The sequence below is a fragment of the Triticum dicoccoides genome, chromosome 3B (assembly GCF_002162155.2).
Source record: "Triticum dicoccoides isolate Atlit2015 ecotype Zavitan chromosome 3B, WEW_v2.0, whole genome shotgun sequence".
Lineage (NCBI taxonomy): Eukaryota > Viridiplantae > Streptophyta > Magnoliopsida > Poales > Poaceae > Triticum > Triticum dicoccoides.
In genome coordinates, this window is record NC_041385.1 from 98705961 (window position 1) to 98725874 (window position 19914).

At 43.2% G+C, this 19914-nt stretch overlaps 1 protein-coding gene across 1 annotated transcript; it reads left to right on the forward strand.

The window, feature by feature from the left end:
- Positions 1–744: 744 nt before the first annotated feature.
- On the forward strand, positions 745–2061 carry LOC119280914. Its single transcript, XM_037561600.1, has 2 exons — positions 745–1277; positions 1389–2061. The coding sequence occupies exons 1-2, from the start codon at positions 755–757 to the stop codon at positions 1712–1714; spliced, it is 849 nt and encodes a 282-aa protein (XP_037417497.1). The 5' UTR covers positions 745–754; the 3' UTR covers positions 1715–2061.
- The last annotated feature ends 17853 nt before the right edge of the window (positions 2062–19914 follow it).

Below are 19914 nucleotides of genomic sequence, written 5' to 3' on the forward strand. Positions count from 1 at the left end.
TAGTCTGAAGGTAATCAGGCTGGGCACTATTGATGTTAATGACGGTCGTTCTATAATTGTCTCAGTTAATTAAGTTATATACATGGCATGATGCCAAGATGGGATACTGGACGGTACTAGTAGTAGAGTAGAAGAAGGATCATATTCTGTTGCATGATGCCAAAATAGGACGGTCACAGTAGCTGCTACTATTACACTAGTCTAAAAATAGGGTCATATGCGTGAGTGTGGTTGCTGTTAATCTTGAATGTACATATATGAGGTTATTTCACATCATACTTTAAATTACTATATCAGAGGTGTTGTTCAGTTGGCATAAAAAGAGAATTGCTTCTGGATCGGTATGAAGCATTGCAAGACAAAATAATTTCCGAATGCTACACATTTATTAGCTTGTAAGTTGCAATGCAAAAAATATGTTCTTTTTGGTTTCCTCCGTGTGGTAGTTTTTGTATTATCTATTTAGTGTTTACTTCACGGCAGAAAGTTTCTTGGAATTTGTCGATATACAGCTTCTTGCCTACTTTATATCGCTCTGCATATATTATGAAATTTAATAATTTATATTGCTTCAGTTCTAGGATCTGGACATACGCATACACGTACAAATAAACTTTATTGCGTTCTTACTTCGATTATTCTCTGCATTTATGCCTACCTGTGGTCTAGACTTTGGTAGATCTGGTCCATTTTTTTAGAATCAGCAATGCGAATTACTGAGCTATTACTTGTTGTGTATTTGATTATTTGTACGATGTCCGACACAAATGCAACATCGGCATCGCAGGAAGAGAATGTCCTTAAGAGAAAGTCAGATGATGTGGGATGGGAGTACGGGAGTCTAGCTGATGCTTCCAACAAGGATAAAGTGAAGTATATGTTCTATAACCATGTGAGCACGGGAGGTGTTTATCGTCACAAGCAGCATGTGGCTCATATTGGTAATGTTGTGGTCAAATGCAAGAAAAGCTCTCAGGAAGCTAAAGACAGGTGCAAGAAATCTCTTGAGGATGCATCTAATAAGAGGAGGGAAAAGACTGCCCGTGAGCAAGAGCTTAGACAAAGTGTGAACATTTCTCGCGTTGGAGATGAAGAAGCTGCTCATATCGGAAGCACAGAGCCACACAAATTAGGTCCTATTGACAAGTGGGCACAGCCTATTGATCCTAAATTGACTCAAGCTGAAGCCTTGCATCAACAGAAGATAAACAAGGAATTTTGGAAAAAGAGAACACATGAAGTGCAACAGTATGTGGCTAGATGGGTGTACAATCATGGTAATTAAATATTTATTTTTACCCACACTGCCATTTATAGTTTACTTCTTTGTAATGTTTGACCGTTGGTTGCCTTCTCACTTACTAATTTTGTTTGTATTGCATTTGTAGCTATACCATTCAATGCTTGTGACAACGATGATTTCAAGTTAATGTGTGAAGCCATTGGGAGGTTTGGTCCTGGATTTGAGCCGCCATCTAAACATGACCTTCGAGAGACTTTGCTGAGTGAGGAACATGCAAGAGTGAAGAGTTTGCTGCAAGAACGTGATGCTGAAAAGATGAAGAATGGCTGCTCCATTATGACTGATGCTTGGTCAGATAGGAAGAGGAGAAGCATAATGAACTTGTGCACAAACAATGCTGATGGTTCTAGTTTTATAAGTTCGAGTGAGATGTCGGCTGTATCGACACAAGTGAAGTCATCTTCCAATTAGTGGATGAAGCAATTGAAGAAGTAGGTCCTGAAAATGTGGTCCAAGTAGTGACTGATAATGCTTCTAATAACATGGGGGCAAAGAAGATGTTGTTGGAGAAGCGGCCGAACATGTTTTGGAGCTCTTGTGCGACGCACACCATTAACTTGATGTTGCAAGGAATTGGCGATCTGCCAAGGTTTAGTAAGGTACTTGAAAAAGCAAAAGCATTCACTATCTTTGTCTATGGGCACACACGGACCTTGGACTGCATGAGACACTTCTCTTCAGGGAAAGAGATCATAAGGCCACGGGTCACTAGGTTTGCTTCTGGTTATCTAACTTTGGAAAGCCTTCTAGGAAAAAAGGATCAACTGAGGAAGATGGTGGTTGATGGTAGATGGGACAAACTAAGAGAAGTTAAATCAAAAAAGGGAAAGGTAGCAACAGCTACGATGATGAGCATGGCTTTTTGGAAAGATTTGAAGCTTTGCCTGAATGTCTTTGAGCCTTTGGTAAAAGTCCTTCTTTGGTTGATGGGGATGTCAAGCCATCTATGGGTTTTGTCTATGGAGAAATAGTGAAGGCAAAGAAAGAGATCAAGGAAGTCTATGGCAATGTGGAGTCACGTTACAAAGATGTGATTAATATTGTTGAGAAAAAGATGAAAGATCGACTTGACTCTCCGTTGCACTTGGCTGCATACTTACTGAATCCATATTATAGCTATGCTGATACTAATATTTTTGATGATGGGACAATAATCGAAGGGTTCATTAGCTGTGTGGAGACCTTTTATTATGGTGATGATGACAAGCAAGATCAAGCTATCAATTTTGAATTAAAGAGATTCCAGAATAGAGAAGGATCATTTGCAAAGAAGCTTGCGAGGAGTTGTCAGAATGTTGATTATAATGCAGGTATGCAGTGTAATTTTGTAAAGTCTAATTTATTCAGTATATATTCAGAATTTATGCAATACATTGTTCACTTGATTCTCTGCTTTCATTCATAGCATCTTGGTGGAGGCTCTATGGAACTGAAGCACCAGCTCTACAAAGGATGGCTGTGAGAATCCTCTCATTGACCTCAAGTTCTTCGGTCTATGAAAGGAATTGGAGTACCTTCGAAAATGTTAGTCTCCTACTCTCTAATCTCACATCTAGCTAGAGTACTCTGTCACATGTCAAAACGTTCCCTGTTCTTAATCCTTATGTTCATACAAAGAAAAGAAACAGGCTAACTACAGAACGTCTAAACTCTCTTGTGTTCATACAATTCAACTCGAGAATGATGGCCAAGAAACAAATGATCAAGGAGAAGAAGATCATTGATGTCCTCTTATCCGCTGAAACTACTGAAGCTCAAGGTTTTATTTTTGAGGGCAGAGATGATTATGCAGAAATCGTCTATAGGGATGATGATGAGGAGGATATGGATAGTACAGGGATGCCAGGGAGTGGCATTGGAGAAGCGATGAGAGTCAATGAATTGCTCGAGCCACGTAGAAGTGCGAGACTAAGACAACTTTATGAAGAAGAAGAATTCGATTATGAAGAAGAGGAGTTTGATGATGATGAGGAGATGCCTTCAGATGAGGAGAATGACTATTGATAATTGAGGAGGCCCAAATGCAGGGTGTCTTTTCTTAAGTACTTTTTTTATCACATATCTTTATTTCATTGAGTCAAACTGTTCGTGTGTGCGTCCATGTGGAATTTCCCTTTTTGATTGTGAGAGAAGTCTTCCCAATAAGATTCTAGGAATTAAAGAACTTCATTTTGATGTGTGAACTGTTGAGCTCATAATTTATAATGCTATGCTAATTGGGTCTTGTGTGATATTTGCCTATAATATATTTGAATATTTGACATTTCTATGGGCGTATTACTTCCCATTGAATAGACTATTTAGCTCTCCACATTGCCTGATGTATGTTATCTTTATCACCACATTGTCTTTCTAACGTACTATGGTGCAAAGTCTACCCAAATAATTCTCCTCCTAACCTGCTACTGTACGAAACGCCTTGGCCCGCCTAGGCTACGCCTAGGCAGGCTAGGCGCTAGGCAGAGAGTCACCGCCCGCCTACCGCCTAGCGCTTTTTCCAACCTTGCTTGTAGGAATGGCAATAATATCAAGTTTGCTCTCTATGTGCTTAAAGTTTCAAAGTTATGCTTGTTTTGCCTTCCTATGCTAGTTGATTATCGTTCCTATAAATTGTTTGCTCACAAAATCCCTATGCATATGAAGTGGGTTAGACTTAAATGTGCTAGTCATATTCTTCATGATGCTCTCTTTATGTTTCAATTCTTATCTTTTATGTGAGCATCATATCATCATGCCTAGCTAGGGGCGTTAAACGTTAGCACTTGTTGGGAGGCAACCCAACTTTATTTTTGTTTCTTACTTTTTGTTCCTTTTTAGTAATAAATAATTCATCTATCCTCTGGTTAGATGTGGTTTTATGTTTTAATTAGTGTTTGTGCCAAGTAGAACCTTTGGGAAGACTTGGGTGAAGTCTTTATGATCATGCTGTAAAAAATAGGAACTTTAGCGCTCATGAGATTAGCTGCCATTTTTTTACTGGAGAGTGATCTTAGGTTTATTATTTTTGAATATGATTAATAGACAAATTCCTCAGGTCCACCAATTTATTTCATAATTTTTGGGGTTCCATAAGTATACGTTTGATACAGATTACTACAGACTGTTCTGTTTTTGACAGATTCTGTTTTCAGTGTGTTGTTTGCTTATTTTGATGAATCTATGGCTAGTATGTAAGGGTATGAACCATAGAGAAGTTTGAATACAGTAGGTTTAACACAAATATAAATAAAGAATGAGTTCATTACAGTACCTTAAAGTGGTGGTTTGTCTTCTTATACTAACGGAGCTTACGAGTTTTGTTTTGAGTTTTATGTGGTTTAAGTTTCAAGTTTTGGGTAAAGATTTGATGGACTATGGAATAAGGAGTGGTAAGAGCCTAAGTTTGGGGATTCCCAAGGCACCCCAAGGTAATATTCAAGGACAACCAAGCAACTAAGCTTGGGGATGCCCCGGAAGGCATCCCCTCTTTCGTCCTTGTTCATCGGTAACTTTACTTGGAGCTATATTTTTATTCGCCACATGATATGTGTTTTGCTTGGAGTGTCATTTTCTTTTGTTAGTATTTGCTGGCTGTTATTTAGAATAATGTTTTGCATCTTTATTTTCAAAAAAAATGTCAAGGATAGCCTTTACCATGCTTATTTTGCTAGTATACATGTTGCTGTTTGAAAACAGAAAGTTTACCGCTGTTGAACAAAGTTCCCTAGAAAATCCAGAGAAGGATATAATGTTGAATATTTTTGCATAATGAGATCTGATAAATCTTTCACATCCTACTATTTTTCTTATAATTTTTGGAGTTAGGGAAGTATGATGAATCTTGCATTCTTTACAGACTATACTGTTTTGGCAGATTGCTGTTATGTTTGCATTGTTTGCATATGTTTGCTTGTTTAATGATTCTATTTGAGGATAGGAGTATTAAATATGCATAGACATTTAGTATTCAATTTTTAATAATAATGTTAGTAATTTGTTACAGTAGAAAATGATAAAGTTTTTGCATTGGTTTATACTAACCTATCTCACGAGTTCTTGTTGAGTTTGGTGTGGATGAAGCTTTTGATAAAAAGGGAAACCGACATATAAAAGGAATTAAGGAGACATAAAAGCTCAAACTTGGGGATGCCCAAGGCACCCCAAGATAATATTTCAATAAGTCTAAAGCATCTAAGCTTGGGGATGCCCCGGTTGGCATCCCACCTTTCTTCTTCAACAAGTATCGGTTAGTATCGGTTGAACCTAAGTTTTTGCTTCTTCACATGAGTCGTGCTATCCTTGCAATGTCATTTTATTTTGTTTTGCTTGCTGTTTTAATAAAATATCAAAATCTGAAATCCTTAAATGAGAGAGAGTTTTCACATAGTTACATAATTATTTAACTACTCATTGATCTTCACTTATATCTTTTTGGAGTAGTCTGTCATTTACTCTTGCGCTTCACTTATATCCTATGAGTAAATGGTTGAATGAGTTGAATGTCATAAATATGAAATTATATATGTTTCATTTGCTTATCCCATGGGGAGTAATGACTTCACATCTAAGAAGTAAAGGTTGTAAATTTATTGATGGTTAGCAAGCATTGTATTGGTCATTTGAACAATTTATGAAAGAATATTGAAGGAAGAGAGATTTCACATATAAATTTATTATAATAGACATTTTTTGTAATTGTCAGCACTCATTAAGTATGACATGCTAAAGAGCTGATGTTGGACAAGGAAGACAACATAATGGGTTATGTTTTCTCACATCTCAGTTAAAGTATATTGTCATGGATCATTCAAACATGTTGAGCTTGCCTTTCCCCCTCATGCTAGCCAAAAATTCCTAGCACCAAGTAGAGATACTACTTGTGCTTCCAAAAATCCTTAAACCCAGTTTTGCCATGAGAGTACACCATACCTACCTATGGATTGAGTAAGATCCTTCAAGTAAGTTGTCATCGGTGCAAGCAATAAAAATTTCTCTCTAAATATGCATGACTTATTAGTGCGGAGAAAATAAGCTTTGTACGACCTTGTTATGGAAGCAATAAAAGCGACGGACTGCATAATAAAGGTCCATATACAAGGGGCAATATAAAGTGACGTTCTTTCGCATTAAGATTTTGTGTATCCAACCCTAAAAGCGCAAGGCAACCTCTGCTTCCCTCTGCGAAGGGCCTATCTTTTACTTTATGTGTTTTACTTTATGCAAGAGTCAAGGTGATCTTCACCTTTCCCTTTTTCATTTTATCCTTTGGCAAGCACTTTGTGTTAGGGTGATCCTGATATATATATATATATATATATCCAATTGGATGTACGTTAGCATGAACTATTATTGTTGACATCACCCGAAGGTGAATACATTTGGAGGCAACACAATAAGCCCCTATCTTTCTGTGTGTCTGATTTAAACTCCATACCCACAAGTATTGCATGAGTGTTAGCAATTGTAGAAGACTATATGATAGTTGAGTATGTGGAGTTTGCTAATTAAATCAAAGCTTTGACATAGACCCTTCCTGAAAATAAGATGAATTACAATTGTTTGATGACTAAGAATGAAGTTTGCTAGTTTTCAAGAAAGTTTATGGTCTATGCTTTAACATTTGAATAGCTTGTTACTTGATTATGAAAAGTTTTATGAGATGAAGTACTGTTATGACATATAAACATGCTATAAAAGGTGATTGAAATTATCTTTGATCAAACTTGTGCACCTCTAGCATTCACACTTCATAAATTCTTTCTTTATCATTTACCTACTCGAGGACGAGCAGGAATTAAGCTTGGGGATGCTGATACGTCTCCAACGTATCTATAATTTATGAAGCATTCATGCAATTTTATTATCTATTTTGAATGATTATGGGCTTTATTATACACTTTTATATTACTTTTGGGACTAACCTATTAACCGGAGGCCCAGCCCATATTGCTGTTTTATTGCCTGTTTCAGTATTTCGAAGAAAAGGAATATCAAACGGAGTCCAAACGGAATGAAACCTTTGGCAGCGTGATTTCTGGAAAGATTATGATCCAGGAGAGTTGGAGTGCAAGCCGGGGGAGCATCAAGGAAGCCACGAGACAGGGGGGCGTGCCCACGGGGTGGGCGCGCCCTACCCTCTCGTGGGCCCCTCGAGGCTCCCCCGACAGACTTCTTTCGCCTATATAAGCCTACGTACCCTAAAAACATCGAATATCAAGATAGATCGGGAGTTCCACCACCGCAAGCCTCTATAGCCACCAAAAAACTCCCAGGAGCCCATTCCGGCACCCTGCCGGAGGGGGGATCCCTCACCGGTGGCCATCTTCATCATCCCAGCGCTCTCCATGACGAGGAGGGAGTAGTTCACCCTCGAGGCTGAGGGTATGTACCAGTAGCTATGTGTTTGATCTCTCTCTCTCTCTCGTGTTCTCTCTCGTGTTCCCTCTATGGCACGATCTTGATGTATCCCGAGCTTTGCTATTGTAGTTGGATCTTATGATGTTTCTCCCCCTCTACTCTCTTGTAATGGATTGAGTTTTCCCCTTTGAAGTTATCTTATCGGATTGAGTCTTTTATGATTTGAGAACACTTGATGTATGTCTTGCCGTGCTTATCTGTGGTGACAATGGGATGTCATGTGCCACTTGATGTATGTTTTGGTGACCAACTTGTGGGTTCCACCCATGAACCTATGCATAGGGGTTGGCACACGATTTCGTCTTGACTCTCCGGTAGAAACTTTGGGGCACTCTTTGAAGTACTTTGTGTTGGTTGAATAGATGAACCTGAGATTGTGTGATGCATATCGTATAATCATGCCCATGAATACTTGAGGTGACAATGGAGTATCTAGGTGACATTAGGGTTTTGGTTGATTTGTGTCTTAAGGTGTTATTCTAGTATGGACTCTATGATAGATTGAGTGGAAAGAATAGCTTCATGTTCTTTTACTACGAACTCTTGAATAGATAGAACAGAAAGGATAACTTTGAGGTGGTTTCGTACCCTACCATAATCTCTTCATTTGTTCTCTGCCATTAGTGTCTTTGGAGTGACTCTTTGTTGCATGTTGATGGATTGTTATATGATCTACCTATGTTATTATTGTTGAGAGAACTTGCACTAGTGAAAGTATGAACCCTAGGCCTTGTTTCCTACCATTGCAATACCGTTTACACTCACTTTTATCACTTGTTATCTTGCTGTTTTTATAATTTCAGATTACAAATACCTTTATCTACCATCCATATTGCACTTGTATCACCATCTCTTCGCCGAACTAGTTCACCTATACAATTTACCATTGTATTGGGTGTGTTGGGGACACAAGTGACTCTTTGTTATTTTGTTGCAGGGTTGTTTGAGAGAGACCATCTTCATCCTACGCCTCCCACGGATTGATAAACCTTAGGTCATCCACTTGAGGGAAATTTGTTACTGTCCTGCAAACCTGTGCACTTGCAGGCCCAACAACGTCTACAAGAAGAAGGTTGTGTAGTAGACATCAGCAGGCGTCTGTAGTGACTGCCGCCTCTCGTTCCACCGAAGTCTCCGGACTAAAGCAGAGTCTGGAGCAGACCGAATAAGAACTCAGCCAAGTGAAGAAGCAGTTGGAGGATAACCAAGGTATGTAAAAAAAACTCTGTTCGCATTCAGCACGAATGAATAATTGAGAATAATGAAAATATTTCCATGGTGTGCTCTAGGGGCGATGACCGAAGTCGAGGTTCTTAAGAAGGCTATGGCCGAGGCCGAGAAGAAGGCAGCCGCAGAACGGGCTCTTTGTGAGAAGCACGAGGCCAGGGTTATGTTGGAAATATGCCCTAGAGGCAATAATAAAAGGATTATTATTATATTTCCTTGTTCATGATAATTGTCTTTTATTCATGCTATAATTGTATTATCCGGAAATCGTAATACACATGTGAATACATAGACCACAACATGTCCCTAGTGATCCTCTAGTTGACTAGCTCATTGATCAACAGATAGTCATGGTTTCCTGACTATGGACATTGGATGTCATTGATAACGAGATCACATCATTAGGAGAATGATGTGATGGACAAGACCCAATCCTATGCATAGCACAAGATCGTGTAGTTCGTTTGCTAGAGCTTTTCCAATGTCAAGTATCTTTTCCTTAGACCATGAGATCGTGTAACTCCCGGACACCGTAGGAGTGCTTTGGGTGTGCCAAACGTCACAACGTAACTGGGTGACTATAAAGGTATACTACAGGTATCTCCGAAAGTGTCTGTTGGGTTGACACGAATCGAGACTGGGATTTGTCACTCCGTATGACGGAGAGGTATCTCTGGGCCCACTCAGTAATGCATCATCATAATGAGCTCAAAGTGACCAAGTGTCTGGTCACGGGATCATGCATTACGGTACGAGTAAAGTGACTTGCCGGTAACAAGATTGAACGAGGTATTCGGATACCGACGATCGAATCTCGGGCAAGTAACGTACCGATTGACAAAGGGAATTGTATACGGGGTTGCTTGAATCCTCGACATCGTGGTTCATCCGATGAGATCATCGAGGAGCATGTGGGAGCCAACATGGGTATCCAGATCCCGCTTTTGGTTATTGACCGGAGAGCCCTCTCGGTCATGTCTATGTGTCTCCCGAACCCGTAGGCTCTACACACTTAAGGTTCGGTGACTCTAGGGTTGTAGAGATATGAGTATGCAGTAAACCGAAAGTTGTTCGGAGTCCCGGATGAGATCCCGGACATCACGAGGAGTTCCGAAATGGTCCGGAGGTAAAGAATTATATATGGGAAGTTGAGTTTCGGCCATTGGGAAAGTTTCGGGGGTCACCGGTATTGTACCGGGACCACCAGAAGGGTCCCGGGGGTCCACTGGGTGGGGCCACCCATCCCGGAGGGCCCCATGGATTGAAGTGGGAGGGGAACTAGCCCCTGGTGGGCTGGTGCGCCCCCCCTTGGCCCCCCCTGCGCCTAGGGTTGGGAACCCTAGGGGAGGGGGCGCCTCCACTTGCCTTGGGGGCAAGGCACCCCCTTGGCCGCCGCCCCCTAGGATATCCCATCTCCTAGGGCCGGCGCCCCCCTGGGGACCCTATATATAGAGGGGGGAGGGAGGGCAGCCGCACCCTTGCACTTGGCGCCTCCCTTCCCCCTTGCTACACATCTCCCTCCCGCAGACGCTTGGCGAAGCCCTGCCGGGATCCCTGCTGCATCCACCACCACGCCGTCGTGCTGCTGGATCTTCATCAACCTCTCCTTCCCCCTTGCTGGATCAAGAAGGAGGAGACGTCACGCTGACCGTACGTGTGTTGAACGCGGAGGTGCCGTCCGTTCGGCGCTAGGGTCTCCGGTGATTTGGATCACGACGAGTACGACTCCCTCAACCCCGTTCTCTTGAACGCTTCCGCTCGATCTACAAGGGTATGTAGATGCACTCCTCTCTCTCGTTGCTAGATGAACTCATAGATTGATCTTGGTGAAACCGTAGGAATTTTTTTGTTTTCTGCAACATTCCCCAACAGTGGCATCATGAGCTAGGTCTATGCGTAGTTCTCTTTGCACGAGTAGAACACAAATCTGTTGTGGGCGTAGATGTTTTCAACTTTCTTGCCACTACTAGTCTTATTTTGCTTCAGCGGTATTGTGGGATGAAGTGGCCCGGACGGACCTTACACGCACGCTTACGTGAGAAAGGTTCCACCGACTGACATTCACTAGTTGCATAAGGTGGCTAGCGGGTGTCTGTCTCTCCCACTTTAGTTGGAGCGGATTCGATGAAAAGGGTCCTTATGAAGGGTAAATAGAAGTTGACAAATCACGTTGTGGCTTTTTCGTAGGTAAGAAAACGTTCTTGCTAGAACCCTATTACAGCCACGTAAAAGATGCAACAACAATTAGAGGACGTCTAACTTGTTTTTGCAGCAATTGCTTTGTGATGTGATATGGCCAAAAGTTGTGATGAATGATGAATGATATATTGTGATGTATGAGATCATGTCCTTGTAATAGGAATCACGACTTGCATGTCGATGAGTATGACAACCGGCAGGAGCCATAGGAGTTGTCTTAATTATTGTATGACCTGCGTGTCAATGATTTAATGCCATGTAATTACTTTACTTTATTGCTAAACCGTTAGCTATAGTAGTAGAAGTAATAGTTGGCGAGCAACTTCATGGAGACACGATGATGGAGATCATGATGATGAAGATCATGGTGTCATGCCGGTGACGAAGATGATCATGGAGCCTCGAAGATGGAGATCAAAGGAGCTATATGATATTGGCCATATCATGTCACTACTATTTGATTGCATGTGATGTTTATCATGTTTTTTGCATCTTGTTTACTTAGAGCGATGGTAGTAAATAAGATGATCCCTCATAATAATTTGAAGAAAGTGTTCCCCCTAACTGTGCGCCGTTGTGACAGTTCGTTGTTTCAAAGCACCACATGATGATCGGGTGTGATAGATTCTAACATTCACATTCGACGGGTGTAAGACAGATTTACACATGCAAAACACTTAGGTTAACTTGACGAGCCTAGCATGTACAGACATGGCCTCGGAACACAAGAGATCGAAAGGTCGAACATGAGTCGTATGGAAGATACAATCAACATGGAGATGTTCACCGATGATGACTAGTCTGTCTCACGTGATGATCGGACACGGCCTAGTCGACTCGGATCATCTAACACTTAGATGACTAGAGGGATGTCTAATCTGAGTGGGAGTTCCTTAAATAATTTGATTAGATGAACTTAATTATCATGAACTTAGTCTAAAATCTTTGCAAAAAATGACTTGTAGATCAAATGGCCAACGCTCATGTCAACATGAACTTCAACGCGTTCCTAGAGAAAACCAAGCTGAAAGATGATGGCAGCAACTATACGGACTGGGTTTGGAACCTGAGGATCATCCTCATAGCTGCCAAGAAAGCATATGTCCTAGAAGGACCGCTAGGTGAAGCACCCATCCCAGAGAACCAAGACGTTATGAACGCTTGGCAGTCACGTGCTGATGATTACTCCCTCGTTCAGTGCGGCATGCTTTACAGCTTAGAACCGGGGCTCCAAAAGCATTTTGAGCAACATAGAGTATATGAGATGTTCGAGGAGCAGAAAATGGTTTTCCAAGCTCACGCCTGGGTCGAGAGATATGAAGTCTGTAACAAGTTCTATAGTTGTAAGATGGAGGAAAATAGTTTTGTCAGTGAGTACATACTCAAAATGTCTGGGTTGCACAACCGCCTGTCCCAGCTGGACATTAACCTCCCAGACGAGGCGGTCATTGACAGAATCCTTCAGTCGCTCCCACCGAGCTACAAGAGCTTTGTGATGAACTACAATATGCAGGGGATGGTGAAAACTATTCCTGAAGTATTTTCAATGCTGAAGTCAGCAGAGGTAGAAATCAAAAAGGAACATCAAGTGTTGATGGTCAATAAAACCACCAAGTTAAAGAAAGGCAAGGGTAAGAAGAACTTCAGGAAGGACGGCAAGGATGTTGCCACGCCCGGTAAGCCAGTTGCCGGGAAGAAGTCAAAGAATGGACCCAAGCCTAAGACTGAGTGCTTTTATTGCAAAGGGAAGGGTCACTGGAAGCGGAACTGCCCCAAATACTTAGCGGACAAGAAGGCCGGCAACAATAAAGGTATATGTGATATACATGTAATTGATGTGTACTTTACCAGTGCTCGTAGTAGCTCCTGGGTATTTGATACCGGTGCCGTTTCTCATATTTGTAACTCAAAGCAGGAGCTACGGAATAAGCGGAGACTGGCAAAGGATGAGGTGACGATGCACGTCGGGAATGGTTCCAAGGTCGATGTGATCGCCGTCGGCACGCTACCTCTACATTTACCCATGGGATTAGTTTTAAACCTCAATAATTGTTATTTAGTGCCAAGTTTGAGCATGAACATTTTATCTGGATCTCGTTTAATGCGAGATGGCTACTCATTTAAATCCGAGAATAATGGTTGTTCTATTTATATGAGAAATATGTTTTATGGTCATGCCCCGATGGTCAATGATTTATTCTTAATGAATCTCGAACGTAATGTTACACATATTCATAGTGTGAATACCAAAAGATGTAAATTTGATAACGATAGTCCCACATACTTGTGGCACTGCCGCCTTGGTCACATTGGTGTCAAGCGCATGAAGAAGCTCCATGCAGATGGACTTTTAGAGTCTCTCGATTATGAATCATTTGACACATGCGAACCATGCCTCATGGGCAAAATGACCAAGACTCCGTTCTCTGGAACAATGGAGCGAGCAACCAACTTATTGGAAATCATACATACTAATGTGTGCGGTCCGATGAGCGTTGAGGCTCGCGGAGGATATCGTTATGTTCTCACTCTCACTGATGACTTAAGTAGATATGGGTATGTCTACTTGATGAAACACAAGTCTGAGACCTTTGAAAAGTTCAAGGAATTTCAGAATGAGGTAGAGAATCAACGTGACCAAAAGATAAAGTTCTTGCGATCAGATCGTGGAGGAGAATATTTAAGTCAAGAATTTGGTACGCACTTAAGAAAATGTAGAATCGTTTCACAACTCACGCCGCCTGGAACACCTCAGCGTAACGGTGTGTCCGAACGTCATAATTGCACTCTATTGGATATGGTGCGATCTATGATGTCTCTTATCGATTTACCGCTATCATTTTGGGGATACGCTCTAGAGACAGCTACATTCACTTTAAATAGGGCTCCGTCTAAATCCGTTGAGACGACACAGTATGAATTATGGTTTGGGAAGAAACCTAAGTTGTCGTTTCTAAAAGTTTGGGGATGCGATGCTTATGTCAAGAAACTTCAACCTGAAAAGCTCGAACCCAAGTCGGAAAAATGCGTCTTCATAGGATACCCTAAGGAAACCATTGGGTATACCTTCTACCTTAGATCCAAAGGCAAGATCTTTGTTGCCAAGAACGGATCCTTTCTGGAAAAAGAGTTTCTCTCGAAAGGAGTAAGTGGGAGGAAAGTAGAACTCGATGAAGTACAACCTCTTGAACCGGAAAGTAGTGCAGCTCAGGAAAATGTTCCTGTGGTGCCTCCACCGACTGGAGAGGAAATTAATGATGATGATCAAGGTACTTTGGATCAAGTTGCTACTGAACTTCGTAGGTCCACAAGGACACGTTCCATGCCAGAGTGGTATGGCAACCCTGTCCTGGAAATCATGTTGTTAGACAACGGTGAACCTTCAAACTATGAAGAAGCGATGGCGGGCCCAGATTCCAACAAATGGCTTGAAGCCATGCAATCCGAGATAGAATCCATGTATGAAAACAAAGTATGGACTTTGACAGACTTGCCCGATGATCGGCGAGCGATAGAAAACAAATGGATCTTTAAGAAGAAGACGGACGCGGATGGTAATGTTACCATCTATAAAGCTCGACTTGTCGCTAAGGGTTATCGGCAAGTTCAACGGGTTGACTACGATGAGACTTTCTCTCCCATAGCGAAGCTGAAGTCCGTCCGAATCATGTTAGCAATTGCCGCATACTATGATTATGAGATATGGCAGATGGACGTCAAAACGGCATTCCTTAACGGCTATCTTAAGGAAGAACTATATATGATGCAGCCGGAAGGTTTTGTCGACCCTAAGAATGCTAACAAGGTATGCAAGCTCTAGCGATCCATTTATGGACTGGTGCAAGCATCTCGGAGTTGGAACATTCGCTTTGATGAGATGATCAAAGCGTTTGGGTTTATGCAGACTTATGGAGAAGCCTGCATTTACAAGAAAGTGAGTGGGAGCTCTGTAGCATTTCTCATATTATATGTAGATGACATACTTCTGATGGGAAATGATATAGAAATTTTGTACAGCATAAAGGCCTACTTGAATAAGTGTTTTTCAATGAAGGATCTTGGAGAAGCTGCTTACATATTAGGCATCAAGATCTATAGGGATAGATCGAGACGCCTCATAGGTCTTTCACAAAGCACATACCTTGATAAGATATTGAAGAAGTTCAATATGGATCAGTCCAAGAAAGGGTTCTTGCCTGTATTGCAAGGTGTGAGATTGAGCTCGGCTCAATGCCCGACCACGGCAGAAGATTAAGAAGAGATGAGTGTCATCCCCTATGCCTCAACCATAGGATCTATTATGTATGCCATGTTGTGTACCAGACCTGATGTAAACCTTGCCGTAAGTTTGGTAGGAAGGTACCAAAGTAATCCCGGCAAGGAACACTGTACAGAGGTCAAGAATATCTTGAAGTACCTGAAAAGGACAAAGGACATGTTTCTCATTTATGGAGGTGACGAAGAGCTCGTCGTAAAGGGTTACGTTGATGCTAGCTTCGACACAGATCTGGATGACTCTAAGTCACAAACTGAATACGTGTATATGTTGAATCTTGGAGTAGTAAGCTAGTGCAGTTGCAAGCAGAGCGTCATGGTGGGATCTACATGTGAAGCGGAGTACATGGCAGCCTCGGAGGCAGCACATGAAGCAATATGGATGAAGGAGTTCATCACCGACCTAGGAGTCATACCCAATGCATCGGGGCCGATCACCCTCTTCTGTGACAACACTAGAGCTATTGCCCTTGCCAAGGAGCCCAGGTTTCACAAGAAGACCAGGCACATCAAGCGTCGTTTCAACTCCATCCGTGAAAATGTTCAAGATGGAGACATAGATATTTGCAAAGTACATACAGATCTGAATGTCGCAGATCCGTTGACTAAACCTCTTCCGCAAGAAAAACATGATCAACACCAGAACACTATGGGTGTTCGATTCATCACAATGTAACTAGATTATTGACTCTAGTGCAAGTGGGAGACTGTTGGAAATATGCCCTAGAGGCAATAATAAAAGGATTATTATTATATTTCCTTGTTCATGATAATTGTCTTTTATTCATGCTATAATTGTATTATCCGGAAATCGTAATACATGTGTGAATACATAGACCACAACATGTCCCTAGTGAGCCTCTAGTTGACTAGCTCGTTGATCAAGAAATAGTCATGGTTTCCTGACTATGGACATTGGATGTCATTGATAACGAGATCACATCATGAGGAGAATGATGTGATGGACAAGACCCAATCCTAAGCATAGCACAAGATCGTGTAGTTCATTTGCTAGAGCTTTTCCAATGTCAAGTATCTTTTCCTTAGACCATGAGATCGTGTAACTCCCGGACACCATAGGAGTGCTTTGGGTGTACCAAACGTCACAACGTAACTGGGTGACTATAAAGGTATACTACGGGTATCTCCGAAAGTGTCTGTTGGGTTGACACGGATCGAGACTGGGATTTGTCACTCCGTATGACGGAGAGGTATCTCTGGGACCACTCGGTAATGCATCATCATAATGAGCTCAAAGTGACCAAGTGTCTGGTCACGGGATCATGCATTACGGTACGAGTAAAGTGATTTGCCGGTAACGAGATTGAACGAGGTATTGGGATACCGACGATCGAATCTCGGGCAAGTAACATACCGATTGACAAAGGGAATTGTATACGGGGTTGCTTGAATCCTCAACATCGTGGTTCATCTGATGAGATCATCGAGGAGCATGTGGGAGCCAACATGGGTATCCAGATCCCGCTGTTGGTTATTGACCGGAGAGCCATCTCGGTCATGTCTACGTGTCTCCCGAACCCATAGGGTCTACACACTTAAGGTTCGGTGGCGCTAGGGTTGTAGAGATATGAGTATGCAGTAAACCAAAAGTTGTTCGGAGTCCCGGATGAGATCCCGGACGTCACGAGGATTTCCGGAATTGTCCGGAGGTAAAGAATTATATATGGGAAGTCGAGTTTCGGCCATCGGGAAAGTTTCGGGGGTCACCGGTATTGTACCGGGACCACCAGAAGGGTCCCGGGGGTCCACCGGGTGGGGCCACCCATCCCGGAGGGCCCCATGGGCTGAAGTGGGAGGGGAACCAGCCCGTGGTGGGCTGGTGCCCCCCCCTTGGGCCCCTCCTGCGCATAGGGTTGGGAACCCTAGGGGAGGGGGCGCCTCCACTTGCCTTGGGGGGCAAGGCACCCGCCTTGGCCGCTGCCCCCCCCTAGGAGATCCCATCTCCTAGGGCCGCCGCCCCCCTGGGGACCGTATATATAGAGGGGGGAGGGAGGGCAGCCGCACCCTTGCACTTTGCGCCTCCCTTCCCCCTTGCTACACCTCTTCCTCCCCCAGACGCTTGGCGAAGCCCTGCCGGGATCCCTACTGCATCCACCACCACGCCATCGTGCTGCTGGATCTTCGTCAACCTCTCCTTCCCCCTTGCTAGATCAAGAAGGAGGAGACGTCACGCTGACCATACGTGTGTTGAACGCGGAGGTGCCGTCCGTTCGGCGCTAGGATCTCCGGTGATTTGGATCACGACGAGTACGACTCCCTCAACCCCGTTCTCTTGAACGCTTCCGCTCGATCTACAAGGGTATGTAGATGCACTCCTCTCTCTCGTTGCTAGATGAACTCGTAGATTGATCTTGGTGGAACCGTAGGAAATTGTTTTGTTTTCTACAACGTTCCCCAACAGGTTAATTAAGCTGAGCAAGAGCTCCAAGAGGCCGTGAAGAAATGCGAGACCCTGGAGCAGAGTTTGGCGGAGAAACAATCCAAACTCACCAAGGCTCGTCAAGCCGCATGCGATGCCCGGGGGGAAGCCCAAGGCGCCCTGCAGGAAATCCAGGAGACGAGGAAGATCGCAGCGGGTAAGGCTTTTTCTATGGAAAGCAAATATTTGAAGGGAGAAAATCACGTTGACTAATTTGAATTCGGATTTCTCCAGGGGTATTTGCAGAGCTGCCATGCAGCATATGTGATGCTGCACAATTCTACCGAGCCAAAGAAAGGAGCACTTCGGAGAAGCTATTTTGGTCACAGTATCTGGCTCCAGACTATTCAGTGCCTTTCGCCGATCAACTGAAGCGGCTGATCAAACTGCATAAGGCGGCCGAACTAGCCATGAAGGATTTAATTATCCGGCTATGGCTAGCCGAGCCAATTCCCAGCAGCTACTCCGGGCTCGTGAAGCGGCTTGTGAGTGCCTGCCCTCGACTTGGAGTCATCAAGTGGTCGGTCTGTATGGAGGGTGCGCGAATGGCTTTCGCCCGCGCAAAGGTGCACTGGGCGAAGATGAATGCCGAAAAGTTAATGACCGAAGGACCGCTAGAGGGGAAGGAGCACCACATGCCCGAGTTATATTATGATAGTGTCCTTAAAGGGTACTGCCTTGTAGCGGAGCAATGTGCCAAGGACATTATATTCCCATGAATATATTCACGCTATCTCATGTAGTGTTAAACAAGGTCATTTAAGTAATATAATGCCCGTTCTTTGAGAATTTGACCTATTGTGCGGCTTTTTTATATATTAAATCTGAGAGTTGGCCAGTCATCGGCTTCTGCCCCCACGTAGGAAGTACGGGGGTGTTCGGGATAAACATGAGTACTCTTTACCCCAGTTTTGGGTTCTTAAAGGAGGTGTTCAGCGCAATGAAACAGGCAATCAGACTGTAAGGCTTTATAACTCGCACTTAGCCATAGGAGTTTGACAAAAGAAAGGTAGGCGCAACCCCTAGTGTTCGGAAGGCCGTACTAGGGGCTCTATAAGCACCTGATCAGAAAAAACCGATCCCTCGCACGCTGCATTAGTTATCGCATAATGCGGAAGAAATCCTTAAAGATTTTGTAACCTCTCGAACAGCTGACCCGCTCCCGCCGTATCATGACAGTCAGTTTTCAGCTTTCTCTAATGAGCCGCTCGTCCGGAAGAACCGAGACGCAATCGCAGTAGTTCTCCCTTTACTGCCCTAGCCGATATAGCGGAACGTAGGGTAGCAAGCACAGGAGCCGGGCAACCCAACTATTGACCCAAGACATGATTCGGAGCCGATGCTTATAATGCTATAAGTTCGGGGTGCCGAAAGGTATTCAGACTTTATTGTCGTATTAGGGGTACAACGAGGCCCCTGGCATGTTGAGGCGCATCGTAGAGTATGGATGCCATTTGACAAAGAATATCAATAAGAAAGAGCAGCAATTAAGCGTCATATAAAGCCACATATTGTAATTGAATAATACGTTGATGCGTATGAGTACAAATAGTGTGATAAAAAAGAAATATTACTTCAGATCCTGCTGTGACCAGGGGAGGGAGGCCGTGTGCGTATCCGGGTAATAATTGGATGGTCGACAAGGGGAATATCTAAGGATTCCCTTATGCGATCGAGCTATTTCCTTCCTTGGTATGTTCATCCCCTCGTGGGTCTGGTCGCCATGTCGCTATTGATGGCCTACAAAAGTGGACCTGCAATGTAAGTGCAAAAAGATATTTGTGTGCCACGGAGCGGTTAAGCCGCATTAGGTGGTCTAGTCTAGCATTGTCTCTGCATACCGCTGAAGTAATTAATTGAGCTCTTGACGAGCTGGGCTATCCTGCCACGCAGTAGTTCGGACTCTTTCGACTGTGTCCGGGAACCTGGCTATCGAACGAAGGTTCGATTGAAAAATGCCAGTATGCACTTTTACTATTAAGGCGGTGGTGTGCTCTTTAGTATAGGGGGAGCATTTGCCGTTAACTGTTACGACGCCACGTGGACCGGGCATTTTGAGCTTGAGATAAGCATA

Bases quoted from the DNA above. Each gene is read 5' to 3' on its own strand.
- LOC119280914 (XM_037561600.1), top strand. From the start codon at position 755: ATGTCCGACACAAATGCAACATCGGCATCGCAGGAAGAGAATGTCCTT. The intron at 1,278-1,388 runs GTAATTAAATAT...TTGCATTTGTAG, and splicing joins TAGATGGGTGTACAATCATG to CTATACCATTCAATGCTTGT.